The following is a 27,324-nucleotide window of genomic DNA, read 5'->3' on the forward strand; positions in this document are numbered from 1 at the left end:
TTTCTAACAGTAGCTGTATCAGCCTTACTTTTTGATGAATGTCTCGATGCATCTTGTGCTCAGTTAAGTGGCACTGCGACAAGTGGTGATGGGTAGTTTCTCAGGAAGCTTGCACGTATATGATAAAGTAACAATGCAGGAATACACAGCTGAAGTTGTTTGGGTCTGAAGCACCTTTTCCTATTCTAGGGATGCTGTGATGCATGGCTGTTGATGTGCATTAGGCATGGTAACATTTGTTGAGTACAAATAGTCAAGAGCTGGAACACTCAGATGTTTCTTACTGTATGAACATGAATTGCGAACCTACAAAATCAGCAAAGCTGAGTTCAGTGGTGTTGCTCACTTGCATGCCTAAGCATTTGAAGCTTTATACCTTTAAGTACAGGAAATCTTGAAATCTGTAATTTAAGAACATCATGGTATTTAATGTAGTAGAAGCTGATTGCTATGTAAATGTAGCATTCTGCAAAAAATGAAGTGCATTTTGATAGGTTGAGGTGACGTGAAGCCATCGATGCAAGGAAGCAGAGAGCAAAAGTTTCTTTCATACTGTGTAAAAATGTGACTTGTCCAAAGTAAATCTTATCCTTTAATTGTGTTCCTCATAGGACTCGTTGATTAATGTCCCAAATTTCCTATGAGACACTTCATCTGTATGGATTCTCTGATGTCAGGGTGTCAGCTCACACTCCAGTCTGTCTTCACTCATTGGACAGGACACTTTAATGAGATTTGGAATACTTTTGTATTTTATTAATTTGTTTGACATTGCTCAAAAGCTTTTAGGGAATGTGCAAGGGTAAATGGTGACTGAAACCTTTCCTCGGGGAGATATGTTAAAGCAGAGAAGCTTTTATTTTGATGTCGTTTTTCTGTTAAGGTATGGCTGTAGCTCCATAGCAGTAGTTTACTTTACAATAACAAAAAGAATATCTCGGTATCTCAAATATTTAACACCACTGCCTGGAAATGTGTGTCCCCTGTGGCTACAAATGCAATTTGTAACGTCATGTAATGTAACGAACTGATCTTGCGGCATTCTTGAGAGTTCATTCCTGACACGTTCACGCTGCTTGTTACACAACAGCTGACATTAGTCAAAGCCTAAAACTATGTTTGTGAGCTTTGAATGTGTGATTTGATCTCATGCTTTCAGAGTTCAAACTCACTACATTTGATGAGGTGTTTGGGCAATACAGCAACCCCTGTTTCTCTTTCCCAGTAAGTAACAGATGCGGGTGAAGGATCCATCGAGAGCCAACCCTGAGAAACCGAAGAGGAGCAAAAGGCCCAACAGACCGCAGGATGAGGACTCTTCAGATGATATTTCAGGTAAATACATTAGGTGACGTTTGCCCTAAGATTGAGGTCTACTAACCTCTGTGTTGATGGATGAAAACCACAAATTTGCAGTACCATGAAATAGTTTTCTTGTTAGAATATTTCTGCTATAAATTCAGAGTTAGGTGTTTATGACATGATCGGTTGTAACACTACATGACTGCCCTGAAGGGCTGGAGCATTGTTTGATCTTCAATGACAGCTTTTTCAGAGCAGGAGAACGGTCCTTTCCAGTGCATGGAGGGTCAGGCGTGCATGGCAGGAGGCTGCTTGGCTGAACAGGGAGCTTCCAGCTGAGCTCATAGGCAAAAAGGAAGGGCAGAGAAGGTGGAGGCAGGTTTGGGCTGCCCTTACAGGGGTCCTGAGCTTGCAGCGATGGGATTTGGTAAGCCAGCCTCAGCTAGAGTTGAATCCGATGATGGTTTTAAAGGGTAAGATAGGCTTGTATGGATACTGTGCCAGTAAAATGAAGGCTAGGGCAAGTGCAGCTCTGCTGCTTTAGGGGGCAGGGGATCTAGGGGTATGGGGCATGGGAGAAGGCTGAGAAGTTCAATCCTCCTTTTGCTTCTGTCCTCAAATGGAAGCTCTGCACTAAGTCCTCCCTGGTCCCTGAACATAGTGACAGACTCTGGGACTTCAGTATTGTCCCAAGTGTAAGAATGTTGAGAGCTGTTAAGCAAACTGGACGTGGACAAGTCCATAGGATTAGGTGGGATGCATCTGAAGGTGCTGAGAGAGCACGGTGATGTCATTGTGAGGCTACACTCTGTCATCTTCATGACAACAAATTGAGGTGAGCGGCTGATATGCTGGAGGGTAGATCTGCCACTCAGAGTGACCTGCACTGGCTACAGAAATGGGCTGACAGAAACTTTTCAGAGTTCAACAATGGCAGGGGGGGGATTTGGCACTTGGGCAGGATGGGAATCAGTGGCTTGAAAGCAGCTTTGCAGCAAAGGTCCTGGAGGTCCTCGTGTACTGAATAAAAACAAGGAGTTTGGCTTGTGCCTACCGTATATTGGACCTTATTAACTAGAGTACAGGGTGAGGTACCTGATTCTTTCCATCTTCTCAGCACTTGTGAGATTTCATCTGGAGTTCTGTGTCCATCTGTAGGCTTCCTCTTACAAGAAAGATGTTGACTTGTCAAAATGAGCCCATCAGTGGGTCACCCCCTCCATGGTGTTAAGGAGATTGAGAACACGATGTGTGAAGAGGGACTGAAGGGAATGGGTTTGTGTAGCCAGAGGAGTGAAAGTAGTTTCTTTCTTTGACTGCCTGATAGGTGGTAGAGAAGGCAGAGCCAGACTCTTCTAGGAGGTCTGCAATGAAAGCACTAAAGGTGACAGACAAAAATTAGGGCAAGGAAGAATTGGCTGGGTATGAGGAAATGTATTTTATTTTCACCCTGAGGATGGTCAGACAGAAAACTGATTTTCTAGTGAGTTAGTGAAACCTCTGTCCTTGAAGATATTCACCACTTAGATGAACAAAGCCATCAGCAACGGGATCTAAATTTGTATTTGGCCCTGCTTTGAATGAGGGTTTGGACAAGATGGCCTTCAGAAGTTCCTTCAAACCTAGGTTATTCTGTGATATTATAGTAGACTTTGTGCAAAAAATACAGGAGAGAAGAACGTTGGTTGATATTCGTGTTCAGAATGGGCAGTTGTTGTAGGGGTGCATGAGTATTTGAAAACCTTTCTTTATGGATTGAAAAGGAGGTCAACTGCCTGTGTTCTATGCAAAAATAGATCTATGTAGTATTTTACTGTTGACAAAAAAACCTACCAAAAAACAGGGAGATGAATTTTGTACAACAGTAGTTCTTGTACTTTTGTACAAAATAGTTTATCTGTTTGTAAGAAGTAGCGTTTATTGACTTGAAAAGGTCATTATAGAAAGACTAAAATAGATCCTTCATAAAATTCAGTATATGGGGAACAGCTGGCTGATTTTTCCTATTTTAGTTCTTTGGTATTTTTTTCCTAATGCTGAATTCATTGAAGACTGCTCTTTTAGTGTACATGTGCTCCCTTCCATAGCTGTTATTTTTAATAAATGAAGGTGAGTATGCATTGTTTTCTCCAGGCTTAACCTGCCAGCACGTGAGCCAGGCAGTGGATGTGCATCATGTGAAGAGAGCGGTGGCTCAGAGTGTCTGGTCAATATGTGCAGAATGCCTGAAGGAAAGGCGGATGAGTGATGGCGAGCCCGTGGCGCCTTCAGACATATGGCTGTGTCTCAAATGTGGCTCTCAGGTAGGCATATGCTGTAGATTTACAAAAGTGGTTCAACCCTGATTTTTTAGAGGGTACGACTGGTGTGGATCCTTGCCTGTTTGGCATCTCATTGCGACATAAGTGCATAGTTGTGAGAGTCCGTGCTTCAGCTTCTTCAGCAGAGTGAGATGTGGCCTTCCGCTCTTCTTGTCTCATTTTCAGCAGTGTTTTGGGTTGGCTTTGTGTATTATGGTGCAGTTTGGCATCACAAGCAGTAAGTGACAGTCCTGCCTTTTCTCTGTTCTTCATCTGTATGCACTTGCCGCTTACAGGGAACTGGCTCCAGGAACTGTGTGGTTGCAAAACGCATCCGTTCAGCTGGCTCATCTGGCAGGAGATCCCGCAAATACAAATGAACGAAAAAACAAACGTGTGTGTTGCTGAATCAACTTAAACTGTGGACACTCGGGTCCTAGATTTGATTGAAACCAGGGATAAAGGACTGTGCTGGAGTGAGAACGCTGATTTTTGTGGCAGCTAGCCATTAGATTGGATCAGTTATAATTTCAAATCACAGCCTCAGAGTTTAAAATGACAGGTCCTGACTCCAAGGGCTCACACAGGTTTCTGCCCTGTGTGTGAAGTAAAGCCTGATACAGAAAAAATCAGTTTACAGGCAATGTCATGCTTGGTTCAGCTAATAGTTGCTTGAACAAAGCATTTCACAATTTTGGTAGACTTTCAGTAGGGACCTAATAAGGACAGGAGCCAGCTCCTACCAGTATTATCTGATCAGTTAGTTTTGCAAAGAAAGATGCTATCTGCACGCTTCAGAAGACAGTTAACTAGATCTGAGGACTTGTATATCTTGTCTCTGAAAATCTGTGGTTAAGGAGGGCTTTTAAAAGGAGTTAAACGCTGTGCTTTTTCATATTTATGCTGTTAATAGCCTCCAAAACTTGTGCCTCATTCAAAGTCCAGTCCTGAATGTTCTAAATCCCACTCTGCAGATACTTGCAAAATTGCAGATGCTTTCTCAGGAGGTTGCTGTACATAAATGGTGTATTCTGAGTAGCTCTTTAGTACAAAACACTTTAGGTACCCCTTGCATTTGCTGTCTGGAATGCATTTGGCATTCTTGAGCAGTGAGGGTTACATGTGCTGTCCTTCCTTGACGTTCTGTGGACCAAATATGCTACGTAGTCAGTTCATTCACATTTTTTGGAGAATTCTTATTTTTGTGAATGGCTTAATTTTCTGTCTGTTGGTACTTATTCAATACTTATTCAAAAGCTATTTCTATTTTACTAAAAAACAAGCAACAATTTTCTATGCTTTTAACTGATTTTACCAAGTAGAAGAGATGAGATCTTGGTTTTGTGGTGTTGTTGATTTTCCTTTATTAGTTAAAAAAAAGTTGTGGTTTTTTTTTAAGTTAATTGGTATCTTTATAACACTGGATTATAAAGAATGTTAAACCCTCTCAGTCCTTGAGAGTGCTAAATGAGTATTCTGTCTAATTTTGCAAAGTGAGGTATTTGTAGTTTATTTACTAATAACACAGGCTTTTCCTACTTCCCTCTTTTCCCCTCACTGTGCTGGTGTTTCTGTTGTTAGGGATGTAGTAAGAACACGGAAGGTCAGCATTCCCTGAAGCACTTCCAGACAGCGCGCACAGAACCTCACTGCATTGTTATCAGCCTCAGCACCTGGATCATATGGTAAGAATGAGCATGCAGGTCTTCGTGTGTGCTTGCGTATAAGGACTGCTCAGAGCAGTGTCTTCTCATCCGAAAGAATGATTCTGACAGATAAAACAAATACTTTATGTAGAGAAAAGGCAGGCTTTCTGAAGGGAAAATAAGTTTATCCTTAGGACTCTCAGAGGGATCACGAATCTATACTAAGATAGAAGTTTGAGTCCGTTGTGTTCTGTAGGGACTTGGCTGGTTATAGGAGCTTGTCCTTCCTGCTTGTTTCTATATGATTATTTACAGGAATATAAACGGAGATTGTTTGAATCTGTAAGTATTGCAGTGAATTGGGATGGATCTATAGAAGAGCGTATATGAGATGAGAGGATTAAATTTCATTGCTCTTTTTAGCATGAAAACTGGAAACCTAGAGCTTTAGTAATTTGTGTAGCTTTAGTAGGGTTGTTTGAGAGGTGTGTTAGAGCTCAGAGGTGCATCCAGATATCCTGAATTAGTTTCTTCTTTTGTTTAGGTGTTATGAATGTGATGAAGAGCTGTCAACACATTGCAACAAAAAGGTTTTGGCTCAGATAGTTGACTTTCTTCAAAAACATGGCTCCAGGGCTGAACCAAGTAAGTTTACACAAATAGTTTTATCTGGAGACGTCTGTAACGTCCTCTCTCTAAAAATGAGCTTTTCAGATTTTGAGTCATGTTAAACATACAATTGAAAATTACGTGTGATGCAAGTATAATGTAATTTGTGATTGTGCAATTACTTGGGCAAGTAATGCCTGTCAAAACATAATGTTGTTTTTTTCCCTACAGTATGATTAAATTTTAAAAATATTTTGAGCACTGTAGGACAGTTTTTCCAGATTTGGCTTTAATGAATAAAGTTTATTGGAGAGAACATGTTACCTTAAACAAGATGCCATATAAATTAATGCGCAAAAGCTATATAGAAGCACGAATTAATAGAATTTTCCTAGTGTGGATATGTAACATTTTAAAATTTTTCGGATTTATATTTGTTCTCTACAGTTAAATAAGTTTGTTTAAGTGGATTTTCTAGTACTCTGTTGTTGGATGCAATGCTTTCTGTTAATTTGTGTTATTGGCGTTTAATTGACAGAATGCTCATTTCTATTAATAGAAAATAGCATTATCTTAATGTCTTATGTTAGTAGCCTACTAAAGCTTCTCAATATATGTAATAGTACGTAGAACTTTGTACGTGTGGCCCTCAGCTGTCTGCCCTTGATAATGTCGCTGTTATTCATCCCTACTGTAACGCACTTGGCAGCGTTGCTGGCTGGTGACTTAGAGTGCATTGGATTCCAGATTTTATTCACCAAAAACAGCTTAAGTAAACTTTTAAAACGGTTGCAGTTTTTAGCAGAGGAAATAAACTGGTTAGAAGTAAGAATGGAGAAGGATTGCCTTACTGGGTGAGAGTTGGTATTCCTCTGGCTGCATGTGCATAAATCCTACTGGTTTTAAGAGGAGTTACGTATTTTTTGAGGAGAAAAAAAATGCAGGGTCACTTAGAAATACACATTTTATTTTTTGATCTAGTCACAAGTTGTATGTAAATTGTTGAATTGTAATAAAATGATAAATTGCTACTTTTTGCATCTTTTCACTTGGAGCAATGAAAATAGAGTATGTGATTTCACTTTTGTTCACAGCATTGGTTTCAAGTTTACATGTAATAAATGGGTGTTGCAGCATTCTTGCAGATGAAAATGCTGTAGTGTTTGTTTCAGTTAATTTAATGAAAACAATTTTATTCCATTTTTGTATTGCTGAATAAGACTTTCTGAGTGATACGACTCTGCTTCATAGTTTAGAGTCTTTAATTTGTGAAACTTCAAAATAGCTAAAGTTTTTGGAGTATGGCACAACTGAAATTTCAAACTAAGGAAAAGTAAGCTTAAATTTGGCCCAGAAATTCTTAAAAATCCGGTGTTTATAGCAGAGCAGGGCAGAATGTATTTGTGTTTCATTTTGATACTCTGTTTTGAAAACATATTTCTTTTAAGTGTTTGCCTAATACAACTGGAAATTCATTTCTAGAACTGGAAACAAAATTATGTTGGTTTTGTTTAGGGCATAAACATTTTTTTTCTTGTGGTTTTTTTCCCCCCCTCTCCTGTTTTATTTAAACCAGTTTTCAGTTTCTGAAACCAGGCGCTGAATTGGCGAACTGGCTGTCACCCAGCCTCAGTTTGCGGTCGCATGTTTTGTGGTAGCAGTGGTATCAGTGTGTGGATTTGGCCCTGCTTTCTCTGGTGCCTTGGAAAAAGAGGTTTGTGGCAGTGATGTAAAAGGCAGAGTCAGGTGCCAGCGGTGACATCAGGTGAGCGGTGCTGTGGGCAGCATGAGGGTCCTCCTGCGAGTCGTTGGGAGATGCAGGACAGTTTTAAATCGGTGACGGACTGAGGAGTCCACTTTCCCTGTGTCTCAGACCATGTGTTAGTGGCCTGCACTGGTATGCTTCATCTTTTGAGTTCATGCATGTACCTGGTTTTGAGTGTGTGAACAGTGATGCCGGTGTCCTCCAAAGCTGAGGAAGTCATGAGGAAGTCATGCAGAAGCCTTGCAGGGTGGCCGCCTCAGCAGCAAGAGGTCTCGGCACGTGGAGGTTGCTCTTGCAAGGCAGTCCTGTCTCCTGCTCCGTGCTGGGACAGGGCTGGGGCTCAGGTGCAAGCTCATATTAATACAAAAAGCATGTGCGTGTACTTCCAGTCATGTTTTCAGGGTGGAAGTCTGCGACCCTCTCCATGTAGCAGAGCATGGTTGTGCTAAGCAGTTTGGATCTTGCTCTTGAGAGCTCTGGGCACACTGGCACAAGGATGGTTTGTTGCGTTTTCTGAAGTGGCAAGGAAAGGAGGAGAAGGCTGTTTGCCTGGCATGGTCTGTTGGTCTGGGGCAGGCTCCTCACTGGAAGAGGCTGGGAAACAGCCGTGGATTGATAAATAAGTGGTGTGTGTGTGTGAGAGAGGGCATTCCCAACCAGAGCTGGCATTCTGCTTTCACTTTGAGAAGTGTAATAGCAATGCTCTCTCTGTTTTATGTCAAGTACTGGAGCTGACACACTTGGTACTTACCCGCAAGAAATGTAACTTAAGACTTTTTATTTTCTTTAATTAGATTGCCTTTAAGAATTTTTGAAAAATAAAATCTGAAATCGAAATGTAATTCATGCACAAAGGACATGAAGTGTAACAGTGAATATTTACTCTACTGTTGATAACTTATCTTTAGTTTGTTTTTTTTTTAAGTGTAGCGTGTTACAGTGATATTTTCAGTGTAACTGTCATCCTTTAAATTATTAGTTGGCTTAGATTTTTTAAAATTTATTTTGTACATTCAGCCATTAAAAACATACACTAATTTTAAATAAAGAATAATTTGTGAGAAACAAGTAGTGTAAAACTGACAATTCATGTTTCTCACTTAAAAATCAGTCTTGTGCTTTTTTCCCATTGCTTTTCTGTTTCTTCCTAAAAATGCAGCCAAAGTGAAGACACTTAATTTTCATATCAGAATGTGGCACTGCAACAACAATTCGTCTTACGTCTGGATTTCTTTCTGTTGTAACAACTGGTTGGCATGGTGCATCATTAAAATTCAAATAGCATTGTGTAGAAATTTCTGCTGAAATGCTGTACGAACATGGCTAAAAGTAACAGAGGAGAGCTGCTAGGGTTTTTTTGCAGTTCCTGAATGTGCAGGAGTAATTTAAAGATAAAATAATCAGCTTAAACATGTAAGGGAGGGTTATATAGATTTCCTAATTAGTGCATCTTGGAAAATAAACAAAAGCAAAATGCTTGTCATTTGGTACTAATGTGGTGGAATAGTGTGGCAGCAGGATCCCTGCTTTTCACTCGGTCTCTCATAAAGATTCAACTTCACTTCAGCTGTAAAAATGTGCAAATTACATTACTACTACATGACTGACTTTTGTAATTACATTAAGCGATTGAGATAAATCCCAGTGCTGGGTTCCCAAAAGAATGCTTGCAGCTGTGTGATTTTCGCATCTGATCCTATGCCTTGTTGTACCCAGCAATGCTGCCTTTTTTATTTCCTCCTGGTTTTTGTTTTTTTTTTTAGAGGAGTCTGTTTGGTTAAGAGGTCATGTTGGGCACAAGATGGAAGAATAAAGCAAGATTGCTTTCTAGGGTGTGCCACCCAGAAATGTGTTTTGTGGAGGAGGTTAGCAGGCCATGATGATTTTCACAGGAAGGCAGGTGCAGCATTGTCCGTGTGGCACACTTGTGAGCTTCACATGGACATAATGCACATGTAGTACACAGGAACCATGCTGAGACATTGCGGTCTGCGTGTCTGCTCATTTGCTGGAGAAAATAAATTGTTTTGCAGTCTTAAAGGTGGATATTACGCGTATTTTCCTTTACAAAAGCCAAATTAGATGTCGGTGGAGACATAAGATTGCATAATCAGGTTGTTTTTTTTAAATAGAGCAGTTAATTAAATCGGTTTGTGTGGCAATAGTGTGGGAAGGAAGAATATTTATTGTCAAATTTTGTAGTTAAATTTATTGTTGAGAAGATCAAGCAGAGGAATGAGATTTTCCTAGTAAGTTCAGCTGCCCAGTTTTGCCAATATTTGAAACTTTGAAACTTGATTTCTGTTTTAATGGGTATAACTAATGTAAAATAAAGACTGAAACCCACCTAATTTTACAGTAAGGGTAGTAGGTGTTAACCTGTATGGAAAAACAAATAGTATGATGAGTAATTTTTTCAGATTTGCATTTGTCTGTGGATATGAGCAGTTGACAAAGAATCGCACTGAAAAGAATAACTGTATTCTTTCATAACTGATTTTCACTGTGTGTAGGTTGGATCTTGAAGTCATGTAAGTCCATTGTCCATTACTTAAAAAGAAAAGTAACTAGAAAAATAAAGCAGAATATGTTGATTCTTCAAATCTGAGATACACTTCAGCAAAAAGACATTTATGTTGTCAGTCCTAATTTTTCTTTCAAGTTTGCCTACTTGTTAGAGGCTGCTGTTAAATACACACGTTGTAAAGAAAAGAAAACCGAATCATTGGCAAAAACATTTCTAAGCATTCAGTCATTTTTATCTACTGATTCTTGCCTTTCCTGTCCATGTACTTACTTTTGAGGTGCAGCACAAGTCATCTGGGCATAGAGGATGAAAGCTGGTGCTTGAATAGCTTGCTTTTTCACACTGTGCAGATTTGGGTTTTAGTTTACAACCTTCTGGCAGAACCAGAGAAATAAAAGTGCAGTTTGTAGTCTTTAATTTGGTTGGATCGTAACACCGCAAGAGAAACTGGGCTTTTAAAACTTAAAGCAAGTGACCATTTCAGAAGAGAACCGTGCTGTTTTTCTAAGGCTTAGATTCTCATTGTTGCACAGTGTTGAGAAATAAATTAAATTTTTAAAATAAAAAAGCTGTGCCAGACAATTTAGTAGCATTTCATAATACAGCATGATGAGAACTTGATAAAATAAAGGCAATCTATTAACCTTGTTTTTAGTGTGAAGACCTTCAGCTGAAGTACCAGAGTTGCATTCAATAGAAAAGACTTGACCTTGGAATAAAAGTGTATATTCCTGGAACCCTCATTTTTAATTAAAAAAAAAAGTTGCATTGAAAAGATGAGCAAAAATGCTTACTCCCTTGGCTGAAAGAAAAATTGGATGTTATTTATCTTTCTGCTTGCATACCATCTGCACCCCCAGGCACACCTTAGTTTCAGTAAGGGCAGGACAGAAGTCCACGTGCGCTGCAGATGTTTGAAATACAGACAGAACAAATCAATAGGGAATCTGGGGTAAGATTTCTGAACGTCTTTTGCAAGTGGATGTGTCAGCACTGTGCATGTTTGGACACCTGGTCTGTTGACTTGTGCTGATTCATGGACTGAATCATTAATCTTGGGCTTAGGAATCTCAGCCACGTACCCATGAGGCCGGTGCTGTGCAGCTGTGGGACAAAGCGGTGTTCCCTGCCTCCACAAAGCTTAGGAGACAAGAGTACAGGTGTGCAGAAGTAGGGTAAAAATAGCTGAGGAAAAGAGTGGCCAGAAAAGGGTGCATTGCAGGCAAGAGCTGTAGCAGAGAAGCAGTCTCTGACTCCTGTCCTCTGGGTCTGGTGGGAAGGGGATTGCTAGCACAGGGGAGAACAGGGTGATGTCAGATGTCTGTGGATTAGAAAGGCCACATCTATAGCAGAACTGCAGGAAAAAAAATCTGACAGAGGCATGGTCTGAGTGTGTGAGCCCCGAAACAGTCACAGTCAGATATGCTGTCCCTGCTGGGAAGGGACAGGCCTGCCTGGGCTGGTGGCCATAGCGCTTGAGAAGAGCAGAGAGGTTGAGGGGCACCGTGCAACTCTCGAAAAGATGTAATAGTGAACTATGGGCAGAAGTCAATCTATGAATTTGCTTTTGTGCTTTTCACTTGCCTTGCTGTCATTGACATTAATGAGATCCTTTATAACAGGTATTACTGCTTGTGGCGTGGAGATCCTCTTTTCTTGAAACGCTGTTTGGCCAGGAGCTGCAGGCCCTTGTGGGCAGCAGCAGACGACAGCTGGGAATTTCGCTGGGATTTCAGTGGAATCTTTCTGCTGGGGTCCCTGTTATAGCTGTACTGGCTTAAAAGTCGCTTTTCGTATCCAAAAGAGCATCTTATTAAAACATTGCAGGATTGCAAGATTGTGTCGGCAAGAGTCCATGAAATAGTTCAGTGCAAATTCACTTTAAAAAATTACATTTTAGCCTTTTGATTAATAACACGCTTGTAGCCTCTGGTTAATCTTGCAGAAGGACCCTCCAGCCTCAATCTGTAGAAGTATTAGCTATCACAGTCATTACCAGCATCTTCTATTAAGACTGACCAACTCTTCACATGTCAACTAAACATTCAGCTTCAGGCTTGTCTGTCATTTATCACTGAGCTGGGGACACTGAACAGAATTAAATTAAATACTGCTGTCCCTCCTCTGGCTCTGCATGTCCTTAAAAGTATCTGTGTGGAGTAAGCTAGGCAGCAGATAATGTTTGCAATAGCAAACCAACGTTTTTCTGTCAAGACTTTTTCACAGATACAAAAAATAGTAAAGCGTCATGTGGATTGCGTTTGTAAAATCTATTTTAAAAAATCAAGAGGCAGTAATTAAAACTTTCTGAATGAAAGGAGGTTCCTAGACTTCAGTAACAACATACAGGCCTTTTCTTAATTTACTGCTACTTCTCCTTATCCCTGTACTAATTATCCAGCTTTGTGGCAGTCGAGTATCTGATTCTCATTTATTGTGTTTTACAATTGTGTATTCATCCAGCTCTTACTGCGAAGCTGGATGCTTTGGCTTTGTTTCCCCCCCTTAAATAATTTATATGTAAGGTTCAGCAAATGGAACCTTGCTACTTGTGTGAAGCTGCCATTTAACCATGAAGTGAAATGCTTTTATCGAGTTTGCCCTGCAGATATGGTCCGCTGTGGCAGTGCTGTCCATATTTGGTGGCTGTGCAAGGAGAGCCAGGTGGTGCTGCAAAGCATAGCACAGTGAAGCGTGGACAGATCTAGATTTGACATTTGTCATCCTGTACTGCTAAAGGGAAGAGAAAAATCTGCTTTTCCATATGCTTATGCTTTATTTTTTGCCTGCAGTTTTGTCCAGATGGCCTTGTGAACATTGTTTACTTTAAGATGCTGTCCCAGATGTTTTTGAATGCCGATGGATAAATGCAACAACTGTGGTATACTAATACACAAATTATTTACAGAATTTTGCCTTTTTTTTAAATTTTCATTTTAACCATCTCTTCTCCCCAGCACTTCTCTGTGTGGCACACTTTTCTGAGGGGAAGAGGTCTGCAGGTACATTATTAAATTTCTGAGAATGAACGGTGCCTTGGAGTTGCAGACACTTGGAGCTCTGTTCTGCTCAGGCTTTTCTGGAGCTCTGTGTGGGTGGACAGGTCTCAGACACTGTAGCGTGCCCCTTGTAGGAATGTCAATTAAAAGCTGTCGCTGCACGTAGCCCGTAAAACAGTGGCTGTTTCAGGGTGAGAGCAGCTCCCAAGCTATTTGTCATTCTCTGCGTTCAAACACACGTTGTCTGCTTTTTCAAGGAGAACTCGATTTCTTACTTTGCCCTTGTAGTGTCTTAATTTTCCACACCAGTGAAAAGAAGATTATTTTAAAGCTGTGTAAGCAGCATTACCAAGAACATTTAAAAATGTTTTTAAGCAGTAAAGCACCTTTAACTGCGTTTTGACAAACTCAGGATACAGTTTGGAAAAATAATTACGCCTTGATGGCACTACAGGGTGCAGACAGACTGTGTCAGAACCTTGTTGCTAGATAAACTAGATATTTTAATGACTTCTTTTTAATTTAATTATATTTTTGCATCTTCTAAGCAGGAAACTACCTAGGATTGTACAAGAAGAACCTTTTGGCATGAGCATTTCATTAACGTAAATAGGTCTGTTAGTCATTTCTCAAGAAGACTTTAATGAGACTTCAATGTGAAACTCATTAGAACAAATATATGAATTCATATGTCAAGACAGAGATTGCAGCATCACAGTTCTTGGCATCTATTAAGTCCATAACTCGTTTACATTGACATGCATTGTTAATCAATATTTAAGACACTGCAGATGTCAGTAATGTTCATATTTAGTCCTGCAACCATGACAATATGAAAGTTGCTAGTAGAATTTGAGGCTAAATATCGCTACCTCAAGTCTTTCCATTTCCTCTAGGCTACAAGTTAATGACTATCTAACTTTGCTGCCCCTCATCTATTTAAATAATAAGGGAAATAAGGATATACACCGGTAGCATATTCCATTGCAGTTTTATCAAATTTTTGTTGTATAAAATTAAAACAGCAGCATTACTTGCATTTGGGTTGTGTTGGCAACTCCTCAGGCTGTGACAGGGGGAGGTGGGTGGAGGAGCAAACGTAGCATTTGGGAAACTGATAACAACTCCAGTTCAGCCGTCGACAGAGCTGTACAGGGCAGTTCAAACAGAGGGCAGTGACTGACAAAGACTTGCAGCCTTCAGGTGGTGACTTTGGGTTACCTCTCTTCAGATGCATCAAAAGCAGCCGTGTCTAGTGTGTCTAATGACCGTACATCTTAACTGCCTGTAGTTAATAAGCTAACAGAACCTGGTTTACTTTATTTGTTGCTTAGGTAATTGAAGAAGTTACCGTCCTACAGGACAGTGTGATTATTGTGGAAGTTTTTCTTGGATGTATTTAGTTGCTTTTTTGGGTTTTGGTTCCCCCCCCCAGGTATCTAACTGCTGATGTCTTTTTTTAAGATTACGTAAAGCAGCTTAGAGTATCATCAAAGTATCTTTCCTCATATGTTAAAAATGATAAATGTAATCCATGGAAGGACTGAATTGATTAAACGATGCGATTACATAGTAATGTTAAGCTATAGTTTCATTATAGGTTCATCAAAAATCATACGACTCCGTGAAGAAAACAGTGAAACAAGTGAAATACTGAAAGGAAAAAGTTCTGGTAGTGGTGCATCTGTTCCAGTCAAAGGAATAAACAATTTAGGAAATACGTGCTTTTTTAATGCTGTCATGCAGGTAAGATGGAAAGATCATACAGCTTTCTCTTCGGAGACTTCAGAAATAATTAATCTGTACAAACTGTGTACTTCAGGAAAGGTTCTGACTGTTACTGGTCGTCATTCTGCTTTTGCAGGTCCTTTCCCACTTCTTTTTGTTCCTTGCTATCCAAGCAATATTTCCTGTTATAGCAAAAAAAGAATTCCTGGATTAGTAGCATTTTTCAGAGTAATGAGACAAGTGAAAATGTCAAGTGTTTTACACACTGCATATGTGTGTGGGTTGTACCCTAGCATATGGTTTTACTTGTAGTTCAGCATTAGGCAATCATGAGTAACACACAGTATTTGCCGTACTGGTGGGTGTGAAAAGTGGTACTTTACGTATAATGTAAAAGTCTGCACAGCGTGTTGTGATGATTTTAAGCCCCTGCAGTGGATGCAGTTACAAAAGTACTTTTATTGATTATGAGCTTTTTCCAACCAGAGTAAAAGGAATGAGCTATACCAATCCACTTTTATTGATGTTGAGTGTACAACTAATCCAACATCCTAAAAAAAGCAGCAGCCATAGCGGGTTTTATATTGGAGCATCCTATTGCTTGTTGGTGAGCAGAGGCATCTGTGTCTGCAGACAAGAGTGAGCAAATGAGAAGAAAGGTGTGCTATGAAGGTTTGCTGAATTGGCACTCTTTACCTTGTGTTTGTGGTAGTGATTACAAAACTCAGCCAACAAATAGCAAATTTGTAAGGAGTAGAATTACTGCAAATAAAAAGAATAAATAAAAATTAAAAATTAAATAATCTTGCTCAACAAAAATAAAGTTATTACTAGAGAAGTATTTTGGAATTACAGAAGCAGAAGTAGGTAAAACTCTAGAAACAATTCAAGATCAAAGATCTTGGCTTTTATAAGGGTGATACCTGCTTTTTCTAGTGGTATGATTTAAATATCAGTTGTACTTTATTAAATAATAATAATGTATAATAAAAATAAAATATGAATAATAAAATAATGATAAAACACCAGCAGATTGAAGGAGGTGATTCTGCTCCTCTGCTCTGGTGAGACCTCACCTGGAGTACTGCGTCCAGCTCTGGAGCTCTCAACACAAAAAGGACATTGAAGTGCTGGAGCGGGTCCAGAGGAGGCCACAAAAATGATCAGAGGGCTGGAGCACCTCTCTTATGGGGACAGGCTGAGAGGGTTTGAGTTGTTCAGCTTGGAGAAGAGAAGGCTCTGGGGAGACCTTATTGCAGTCTTCCAGTACCTGAAGGGAGCCTAAAAGCAAGCTGGGGAGGGACTGTTTGCAAGGGCAGGTAGCGATAGGATGAGGGGTAATGGTTTTAAACTGGAAGAGGGTAGATTTAGACTAAATATTAGGAAGAAGCTCTTTGCTATGAGGGTGATGAGACACTGGCACAAGTTGTCCAGAGAAGTGGTGGATGCCCCCTCCCTGGAAGTGTTCAAGGCCAGGTTGGACAGGGCTTTGGACAACCTGGTCTAGTGGGAGGTGTTCCCGCTCACTGCAGGGGAGTTGGACTGGATGATATTTAAAGGTCCCTTCCAACCTGACACATTCTGTGATTCTAATTATATCTGGTTTAGTCTATCCCTGAATTTAGAGTTTATAACTAAAGAAAAATGTGTTCTTGAAAGATCAACGTGTGTTTCTTGTTTTGGTTTTTTATTTTTCTTTAAGAACTTGGCACAGACTCACATACTAAATGAACTTATGTATGAGATGAAGGAGAAAGGAACGAAGTTAAAAATCTGTCATACTTCAGACTCCCAATTGGTAAGTATACAGTGAGAAATACAAATCTGGGGAAATGTGGGAGGAAGCTGGTGGATGGGAAGGTACATCTCCATTAGCGACATACTCTTACTCTCCTGTTTCTTTTTGCCTTTTAATTTTTTAGCTGGTTTATGATATCTGTGAACTCACTTCTTTTACAAGGCTGGTTATTCAGCCCTGAAGGAGGAGGAGGAATAATAATCTCCGTTCACTTTTAGTGATGTTGAAGTAGCAAATAGTGCCTGACTTTAAGAACGAGTGGCTGGTTTATTTTTGTTTCCCATTACGTTTCTTCACTATGATGTATAATACAGGAAATAGTGTATTTAGCTCTAGAAACTGTTAATGAAATATTTTATTCCAGTTTGTCCCAGACCTTCATTGATAAGGCTTGTAAAGTTTATTATATGCTTCATATGCCAGAGGAATAAATTAAGAGCAGCAAAATTTCAGTGAGGACCAAATTTCTTGTCCTCAGGCTCATTGGAGGTGTATGGGAGAGAGGCTCATGTGGTCCTTACCAAAAGTATATGCTTCCCTTCCCAGACATGTCTTAGAGACTTGGGTTTTACTAATACGTTGTTGTTGATAAAGATAATACTTCTTTCCCTCTGCTAGCTAAAGAAAGCATCTTACAGAGGATTTTTTGAATCTTTTTTTTCTTTTTCTGCTGTTTGCTGGGAGCTTTCTGGTGGCAGTGAGGGTTGAGGGGTGGGATTCTGTTTCAGATACCTCTGAAATGATGGAGATTTCTGCATGTTGCTGTCGGTGATGTTCTTAGCTTCTCCAGGCAAGAACAGTGTGAAATTCAGTACACTGCTGTCTGTATTACCTCCAGTGGCAGTTCTGAGCAGCAACATGTTTCACTAAGTTATTCCTGAGCCGCAACTGAGGTCTGGAGCTTGTTTGTACCTGGAGGCTTAGAAAGCCAGTGGTACATTGGCTTACGCTTGATGTGAACTTGCACAGCTGTAAGGTTGAAAGATTTTTTTAGTTTTTTTTCTTAATGACAATGCTTACAAAGTAAGAAAGATCTCTGGAGCAAAGGCTGTGTTTTCTGGTCTTTGTATTTCAATGCAAGATTAGAGGGCTACGACAGTGTAACTAACAGGAATGTAGAAACTCCCAGCTTCCTGCTGGTAAGGGGCATTTTTCCACCTTTTGATAGTGTATATAATGCAAGTACTTTCTATTTGTGTGTAGTGCTTATGTTTCGGGTGGATCCACATCCTGGCCGAGGCACACTGTCTAGTTGTTCATCCAGCAGTAGTAATCTGTTTTGCAAGAGCCAGGCCAGCGGGTAGGAAGCACCGTGGTCATGTGTGGATCTGGGAGTACGTTAGGGAGAGCTGGCTGGCTGTGGGCTCTGGGGAGCGCGTGGCACACAGGCAGTGCAGGAGGGTCTCCTGCTCTGCAGCCGGCTCGGGTGGCTGCTGGCCACCTCCTCCAGCCCCATTTCAACTGGACTTCAGTGCGTGTGGCAGTAAGAGTAAAGCAGGCAATACAGGAGGTAGTCTGGTTTTGTGAGAATCAGACTGGCTCATTGACGTGTCTGTTTCCAAAACTATAGGTTACCAACTGATTTGCTTGACAAGAATTGTTTGGTTTTGCAAGTTTTAATGCTTAAATAATAAGCTTTGTCTTAAGTATTTCAGGCATGTAGGTGACATCAACATTTAGAAAAAACCAACAAAACAAAACCAAAACACTCTAAGACTGAAAGTTACATTGTACTTTGTCATAAATGTACTAATTTGAAATAAGTTCTGTGTGTCATGAACTTTGAAATCTGATGTGCAATTTACTTTTGCTTTGAAGGATCCTTTGGTGGTAAATCTCTCCAGCCCAGGACCTTTGACTTCAGCGATGTTCTTGTTCCTTCACAGCATGAGGGAGGCTGGAAAGGGTCCTCTTTCTCCTAAAGTCCTGTTCAGCCAGCTTTGTCAGAAGTATGTATTGGCAGTATCTTTTACTTATTTATTAACTTGCAATTTCCAGTGATATGTTTCTAAGTGTGCCACATCTGTTCTCCTTTCTAAGATGCCATTAGGTTTTTACTGGGCAGTCCAGAAAATGCCTTCTTTGTGTTTTAAAGTTGCAGGGCTCCTTGTTGTGCTCCGGGGTTGTACCTGCTCTTGATGAAATGTATAGCCCAGTCCATAACCATTCAGTCTCCCTGGGCTTTGAACTGAGTGTGAGACGGCAGAAAGGGGCATGGTAAAACTGCAGAAAATAGAATTATCTTTCTGTTTTTGTTGTATGTTAGCATAAAGCTGTGCTAATACTGCAAAGCGTATGTAGGTATTTTGAAAAAAAGGGTAAGCTTTTAAATGGGAAACCTCTGCTATGATGTCTGACCTTGGCATCAATTCAAAATTAAAAAGGATCTAACAAGTCAGGACTTGAAGCAGCGCTGCAATGGCATATGGCTCCAGATTGCAAAGAGCTTACAAGCCCTAAAGAAACTCCTGCTTCTTGGCATGGAAAATGTTTACAGTGGTGCTCTGTAGGTGCCTTCAATTATGATGCAAACAATCTTGCTTTTTTAAAACACCTGTAGGAGACCTATTTAAAAGTTGATACAAATACTTAAATATTGACTTTACAAGTAAAAGAAGCTGTAGAACAGAGTAAATGGCGGATGATACAGCTGAATCTCACATTTAAAATGATTAATAATGCATGTTCATTTATTTCCTACACTATTATTGTACAGAATTTTAAGCGTTCTGCAGCAAGAGAGTTCGGAGGAAAGTTGCAGCCTCCCACCATGGTGTTCCAGGGCAACCTCACTGTGCAAGCATGAGTTTAAAATATAGTATAAAGAAACAAAAGCTTTTAGACTAGAGCAGGGACAATTTAACTCTGATGAAGAAATCAGTTACTACTTTATCCTCAAAATTCAACTTCAGAAAACTAATATTTTTTCTATTATACTTGATTTCCTTTTGATTCTTTTGAGCTGTAAAAGAAAATGTGAAGTGTCCTTATAGTGATTTTAAGACAAACAGCAGTATTCTCTGTTCAGTGTTATTTACCTGGAAGAAGAATATATAGGGAACAAAAATATGTTGTTTCCTCACTCCTCCTGTTTCAAGGGTGACTCAAAAATGTGAATATGAGAACAAAATTTGGTCAAGAAATAGAAGGGAAATGATTAACTAGAAACAGTAGTTTTTTCTTTGTAAGTATTAAGGATAGAAGGGAAAAGATAATGTAAACCATGTTTTGAAACCCACCTTAGCAAACTCATTGTAAAATAATAGCGATGCAGTGCACTTCAGATGGCATTGTATTTTTGAAGTGAGTTATTTTGTATCTGTTCTGGGTGCGTGTGTATTTGTGTAGGCATTAAGTGATGGCTACACAATATATTGATATTAAATCTCAGATATCTAGTTGTTCTTTTCATTGTTGTTTTTTAATCTTTAAGATGGGCATGTACTGTAACTACCAGCTAAATCTGAAACGTATTTTAATGTGAGCAGCAGACTTCTGCTGTTTAGAGACGTATCTGGCAGCTTCTGCCATCTCTTGCTCTCATCCCTGCTTCTTTTGTTAGTCTCGCAGAATGCAGCTTAGATAGAAATCCTTTACTAGTCCTAGTATCAATAACACAAATGTCAGCCACATCTTGTTTGCAAGAAATCGGGTGTTCAGGGGCAGTAAGTGACTGCGCGGCTATGAGTGAAGGTTTTGGTCTTTTGGTTATTTTGTTATTCATGGTGACATAAGCAAGAAAGAAGAAAGGGAAGAGTTTCAGCAAATTCAGCCGTCTGTAGTGGTGGAAGTGCGAGAATGGGAAATCTTTATCTTTGCAAACTGAATACATTTACTATATATTAACTTAAGCAGTATGAATATGAATGCAGAGTTCTGTCATGCCATTTTTACAGAGCCTTTTTTATCTTTTAAAGTTGGCTTTCTACTCTTTAGTAAGGCTGAAATGAAGAAGAGAGCATGGCAAGATAGCGGGAGTCCCAGCTAGGAAGAAGTCTGTGTTGCTGCAGCATTCTCCATAAACTTCTTTTTGCATCCTGCCAAGAAGTCGTGTTAATAAAGTCACCTTAAAGGCATGTGCTACTTACGGTCTTCACATGCATTGGCACAAACTCTTTTTACTTAACAAGTAAAATTCAAACAGCATTTTTCCTAAAGAGGTGACAGGATGAATGTGAAAAGGAAGAACTACAGTGAAAAAAAAGTTTGTATTTCAGAGAGGGATGTCAGAGAAAGACAAGTCAGTTAACTAATGCGGAGAAGGGCCTGGGGAAGGACTTCTGATAATAATGTTTTGGATTTACGTAAAAATTTGCTGACTCCAGTTGCAACCTTATTTTTTTGTTTGTTTGTTTGTTTAATTTATTCTTTCCCCTGTCTCAGTCCTAGTCTACAGTATATGACCATACCTTTCTTCAATAAAGAACTTGTGAAGCAGATTGTATAGATACTACAGGATGTACTTGTCTGTGATTCCAAGAGTTGGACTCAGTGACCCAGGAATTGTCTTCCCAGTCCCATAACATTATTTTGAGCTGCTGCTTATAGCTTGCAAAACAGGGACATGCACTTTGAATGGTCATGCAGAATATAGACATTTCACTTATTACTTAGTAGAGTCACTTCCAAATCCTACTAGGCTTCTTATGAACGTGAGCGGTTGAAATGCTGAAGCTGTCAGTAGGTGATAGTATGCTGGTGCCGTTCATATACTTAGATCTACCTACTCGTCCGGGCTGTTACAGTATGCTGTCTAGCCAAAAAGCAGCACAGTGATTTTCTAATAACATTTTTCTCATTTGTAGCAGAAGACTGATCCTTTAAAAATGGATACATTTCCCTGATGACACAATTGGGTTTCTTAATATATATTTATATATATATGTGTGTGTGTCTATATAGATATAATTATTATATTGATATTGATGGTTTTGGGGTTTTAAATTTTTTTTTAATCTCCTAACTGAATGGTGACATATTTTGATGTCAGATCAGTTGATGCAAGATACAGTAAAGGTATCTGTATAATTTAACACCTGACACTTGTCCTCATTTCCAGTTCAATGCTGGAATAACACTTTTAAATTTGATATCCAGACTTGATTTTTTTAATGTCCTTGTAGGACTTCAGGACTCTACCTGCTTCAGATGTTGCAGTATGAGTTTGAGTGCTCACATTTGAACTGGGCATCCTTACTCAAAAACTGAAAAGTGCTCAGTGAAACAAAACCTAAGAAGGCAGGGAAGGACTAAAAAGGAGCACCGAAGGCACATAGGAATGCAGGCAGATGTGGGCAGAGAGCCTGTAAAGAAAAGGAGCAGGCGCTGCCTCGTTCAGCTGCAGCTCTGTCATGGCCCTGGGATCCCAAAACCTGCAAGTGAGAAACTCTGCAAGTGGGTGCCCGTTTGCTGCTGAGAAGCAGTAGGAGAACTGGGACACAGTCCTTTCTGCTGCATGCTGCGTCTTTAAGAGTCTAGGGAGATGACAGCATGAGGTTCATCGTCTTGTGTATGAAAGGGTATTTGTAGTGCTTTTTTATTTTTGTAACAAAGGAAAAAAATGATACTGAGTGTTAATTTTATCAAGTGGTGGGGTAGCCAGGTTGAAGAAGGGGAGAAGAAGAAAAGAAATGGATGGGTCTTTCTATAGCAACTGTTTAGCGTCTGGTACTAATTCATCCACTGTTAATTTCGTTAGTGTTGCAGCTGTCAGATGTTTTGCGAGGACAGATTGTGAGCATAGCTACGGGGCCCTTCTGTTGGTTTTCCACTATGCTGAATATCAGGACTGCAGACTTCTGACTTATCTGGAGACTTAGTGACTAATGCAACGCTGATGTATTAAGAGGACATAAATTTTATTTCCTTTATTTGTTATGATTGAATAATTTTATTGATGGAAGAAAGCTTAAATTTGTATAGCAATTAAATGTTGCAGCATATAAATGATGAGTCCAGAAAGTAGTTCCGGAATTTAGCTGCTTCTAACCTCCACCAAATAATTATTTACAGGGGTATTGTATTGCTACATTAACATTCAGGAAAAAATACTTGCCTAACAAAGATTTTATCGGTGGTCACAAAATACACATAGGTCTTCCATTGCCGTGGAGCATTCATCTTTCCTTCTTAGGTGCAGAAAATACAACTCAGGGCAGAGGTGGGACTGTCAGAATGGAGGTCATGCAGAGTCAGGACTATTTGATCAGTTTTGCAGGGAAACCTAAACAATGCTTAGAGCATTCCACATTTCTCTCTTCTCAGAGGAAATGCTAAGGGAAACTGAGGTAATTTTGTACAGGATTTAAGAGGTGGAGGAAAAAAGATTTTTCTCATTAATGAGGAGTCTTTTTGAGCCTTTTCTTTTAAAATAATATTGCTGTAGAGAAAAATACATTTTTAGAAAAGATTTCCAACTTGCTTATTTTTCCCATTTGACTTTTACCATTTAAAGTTCATAGCAGCAGAACACAGAGTTGATGTTTCCTTGACCAGTTATGAAGAATTACTTTGGTCTTTGTCTTGCCTCCATGTGCTTTGCTGACAGTGCTGTGTCACGTTCGGGAGCAATCTGATGAAGGAGATTTGAGTCTTCTGCACTGATTTGAATCTTCTGAACTGCAGCAGCAGTAGAGAGATTGCATGGCTTTATTTCAGTTAACTTTCTTAGAATTTCCGTAATTTTAGGACCAAGTTAACAAAGCTGGATGAGTGAGTTTTATAATGAGTCCAAAGTAGATGAGTCGTGTATGTAAGTAGTGTGCATTGACAGGAGTCATCTGCATTTGTTTCTGAGTTTTTTGTTAATTTCAACTCAGGAGGAAGACCTGTGCAGGATTTTGGACAACACAAGTATCTGTAATGTGGATGGTATTGGTGAGCAGTGTTTGTAGACACAATGAAGGAGGAAAACAATAATTTCACTAGGTACGTTGGAGGTGTACCTTCAGTAACAATGTTTATGTTAACCAGAATAGAGTGTTACAAGAAAAAGCCAGTTTGGAGCTTTTTTTAAGCAGAGGTAACAAAAACAGGGAGCCTTTGTGTCAAGAGGGACTTGAATATTGGGAATTTAAACAGGAGAGAACGTGGAAAGGAGGCATGACAACAAGAGAAGACAGTAACTGACAGAAGATAAATTAGCTGTGCTTATTTAAGCAGTTCAAGGAGCTGTCTGTGGAACTGAGTGGCAACAAATTTAGAGCCAGGGTTAAAAAAAAGGTATTTTTTTAACATCGTATGTAACTAACCTGTGGAACTGGCTGTCTTAGAGCACTGTTGAAAACATTAAGAGGTCTTAAAGGAGGAAAGAAGAGTTAGGTGTCCATATAGAGGCAAAACCTTTTCTTATACGGACACACCACCTCGTGCATAAAGGCCTTCACCTGGCTACCAGCTGGTGGTTGGGAAGAAATTTCCCCAGACTGGTGTTTCCATTACTCACTAGAAAGACTTGTGTTTTCCCTCTGATGATCAAGTGGGGAATGGCTCTGTTGTAGCATGGCAGCTATTATGTCCATTCTGAGCTACTTCTAACAAGTGCTTTTTGCTCAGGTGCTGGAGATCTGGTGCATTGCAACAAAGTGATGGAGCCTCGTTTTCTCTTTCTGGGGAACATGAGACAGAAAAAGATGAAAGAAATCAGCTAACACATCCAAAGGAGATAAGGGTCTATCCATGCCATCAAGATATGACAAGCGTGTCTTTTGTTATTTATTAGAGTTACATCTTGGGGCAAGCACATGTTCAGTTGAATTTTTTCCTACCAAGTGCCCCGTGGTAGCAGAACACTTCTGTCTGTGGTGCAGGTTTGAGAAAAGATTGATTGTGGGGTTTAATCATGCTGTAGGATTTTACTCTCTTTTCTGTCAGTGCTGCATATAACTTGCGATCACTAGTGAGAACAATTGCTTTTATTCTAGCTATTCTAAAATGCCAGTGAATAGGTGTTTGCTAGGGTCACTGAGAAAGGTGAATTGTGGTAAATTTTATAAAATGCCCCTTTGCATGCTTTTCTAACTTTCATTGGTAACTGGTCAGTCTGGAGAGATGAACGTCTCCATCTGCAGATAAGCAAAATTCCTTCTCTCAGGCTAACATTAAGTAAACATTTTACTTGGCCTCTCTGTAGTGTACTGCAATATCAAAGGGCTTCCTCTGCATTTTATACTACTGGAAGAAATCAAATAGTATGCTCTGTTTTCTATTCTCAAGCACTTACTATTGTTTCTAAAATTTTCCTAGGTATTAGGATTTTTTCTGCTCAAAGATAGTAATTACTGAAAGGATGATTTTGGAGAGGATTTTTAGTAGAGACAGTAAAGGCATGGCAGTTCTGTACAGTATGATTGGATGACTGTAATTCTATCCCCATTTTACTTTTGAAGCATAGCTTAATTGCCCTCAGATGGATATAGGATAGAGAATAAAAGTATTACTGCTTAGAGCATTGGCGTTTTTTCTCCTTCTAAAAATTGTTGTAATGCACTTTCTGTTATTAAAACATTTGAGGGAGTAGATCATCATGAAAAGTATTTAAGTGACAGTCAAGCAGTTTTCACTGGTTCCAGATGAGCGACGAGAGGCTGGATGAGCAGTACGCATGTCGATGTCACAGTTGTCCTTCACCACTTATGGCCATTAGCAGGAGTTCAACCTGTTCTGTCATTATCCTGCTGACACTGTACAACAGGTTGTATCGCATTGGCACTGGCTTCCATATGTCAGCACATCTGTGAGCGGTCAACTCAACCAACCATCTTCACGTCCCCCACTTTTGCCAAGGATCTTGCTTGAAGCATATTTTCAAGGAGACGAGAGTGCACATCTTTTAGTTGTCAGATTTCTGTGTATCAGCATGGATTAATTCCCTTTTTTCCCCTAATAGTGGTTTATAAGTGTAGGAAGTTTCCAGTAAATGCATTGTGTGGTGTGAAATTCTCTCCCTCCTCTTTTTTATTGTTGTTTTTTGGTTTTCTTTTGTGGCTTCCCCCCAGAAACAAATGCAATAATCTCAAATGTTTTTCCACCCAACACCAGATATTTAGAATTATATCCAACATTATACAGCACGCTATGCACATGAATGACAGATTTACTGTATGTTAAGCAGCGTTAACAAAGGCATCCTTTGTCAGTCCAAGTAAACTACTCAAACCTTACATAGCATCTTTATGAGTCACTTTCCCTCCCACTTCGGTTTTAAAGTGGTAGCTGTTACATTCCCATTATCCCTGTTGCCATTAAAATTCAAGCATGTAGATTTGTGTGAGGTTGGAAGAGGATTTAGTGCAAGCACAGAGAAGCCTAAATAATCTTGTCCTCATAGATGAACTATGTGCTAGCAAAATGAAAGACTAAGAGAAACAAAAAACTGCCGCGGCTGAGTTCATTCCCCCCCCTTTTATTTAAGCTAATAAATTGTGTGGAACATGTCGGTAAACGATTTTCCCTTGAAATATCATTTAGTAAATTAATTTTCATCTGATATTATCGTGTGTTCATCAGTGGGAGGTTGCACTGCAAACCATAAACAGTACTGAAAGGTTACTGTTAAGTGAGGCTTTTCTCTGATTTGCATTGAAAATCTAGCTCTGAGATGTGCCTGCAGTGAAAAATACCTCCTCCAAGTTCTTGCTCGCTTCTTTGTCAAGTAATTATTAATTTTTTGTCCTTTTTACTATAATGTCTCTTGCAGTGTCCTTGATGCTGTGGCCAAAAAAATTAAATATCCCTATTAGTACCAGGATCCTGGTTGTGTAAATGCAAGATTTCATCTTCTCACTGTACACTGGAGCTATTAATGTGCGTATATTGAAGGAGATAGGCTGAATATGCCCACTGATACTTACTGTCTCAGGAAAATGAGAGATGTCTCATAAACAAAACTAATGGTAATACTGTGGCTAAGGAGGTTTCTCAGAATTGAATATCCCAGATTTTGGCATCTGGGTTAAAAAAAAAAAAAAAGATTCTTGGCCATTCAATGAAAGAAACAGTGAGAAAACAGTTTTAGCAAATTGAAAAGTGAAACTATGTATGCATGTAAACATGCACACAGGTACATGTTAATTTTTTTAAAATGTGTATTAAGTGTTTCATTGGATCCAAAATAAAGGTTCAGTGCTTTTCAGAATGTATTTGGCTTTTACAATAAAATTAATTGGGAATAAAGAATGTTATTTTAATAGAAGCAAACCCCCTGCATTTTAATAAGATTAAATCAAAATACTTACTTTTTAAGAGGTGTATTTCAAGTTTGAGTTAATTTTTTTGGTTTTGTATTTGAAAATAATTTTTTAGGTTGACCTGCACATGTAAAAGAAAAAATCTGGCTTTAAAAAGAATGCTTGAAAAAAACACCCACTCCGCTGATTCCAGATTTTATAGTAAGCCTCATAATGGAGCAGGATCATGAAATAAGTTTTAACCAGGGATATTGTCAATTTTGTGTCAAAAAGTAGATATGAAGCACAAATGTGAAAGTATTATATTTTAAATGTGAGCATGTTGTTTTGCATGTGCGGGTCCAGATTTACTCCACTTAATTTTAGGCACTGACCTTAAGCTGCCTTGTCACCTCAGATCCGTCTCCAGTTACATCCCCAAGTGCCTCCAGCGAGCCGTTCAGCGCTGAGACCCTTGTACCGC

At 39.5% G+C, this 27,324-nt stretch overlaps 1 protein-coding gene across 1 annotated transcript in view; it reads left to right on the top strand.

Annotated features, from left to right (window-relative positions):
- Positions 1-1,235: 1,235 nt before the first annotated feature.
- The window catches only part of USP45 (ubiquitin specific peptidase 45), a 44,292-nt gene continuing 18,203 nt past the window's right edge, over positions 1,236-27,324 (top strand). The window contains exons 1-7 of the mRNA XM_010187086.1: positions 1,236-1,335; positions 3,436-3,605; positions 5,184-5,287; positions 5,793-5,893; positions 14,749-14,894; positions 16,579-16,674; positions 18,493-18,623. Coding sequence (XP_010185388.1) covers positions 1,236-1,335; positions 3,436-3,605; positions 5,184-5,287; positions 5,793-5,893; positions 14,749-14,894; positions 16,579-16,674; positions 18,493-18,623 — 848 coding nt within the window. The remainder of the gene's footprint in view (positions 1,336-3,435; positions 3,606-5,183; positions 5,288-5,792; positions 5,894-14,748; positions 14,895-16,578; positions 16,675-18,492; positions 18,624-27,324) is intronic.

This window comes from Mesitornis unicolor, unplaced genomic scaffold, assembly GCF_000695765.1.
Source record: "Mesitornis unicolor isolate BGI_N332 unplaced genomic scaffold, ASM69576v1 scaffold40186, whole genome shotgun sequence".
Lineage (NCBI taxonomy): Eukaryota > Metazoa > Chordata > Aves > Mesitornithiformes > Mesitornithidae > Mesitornis > Mesitornis unicolor.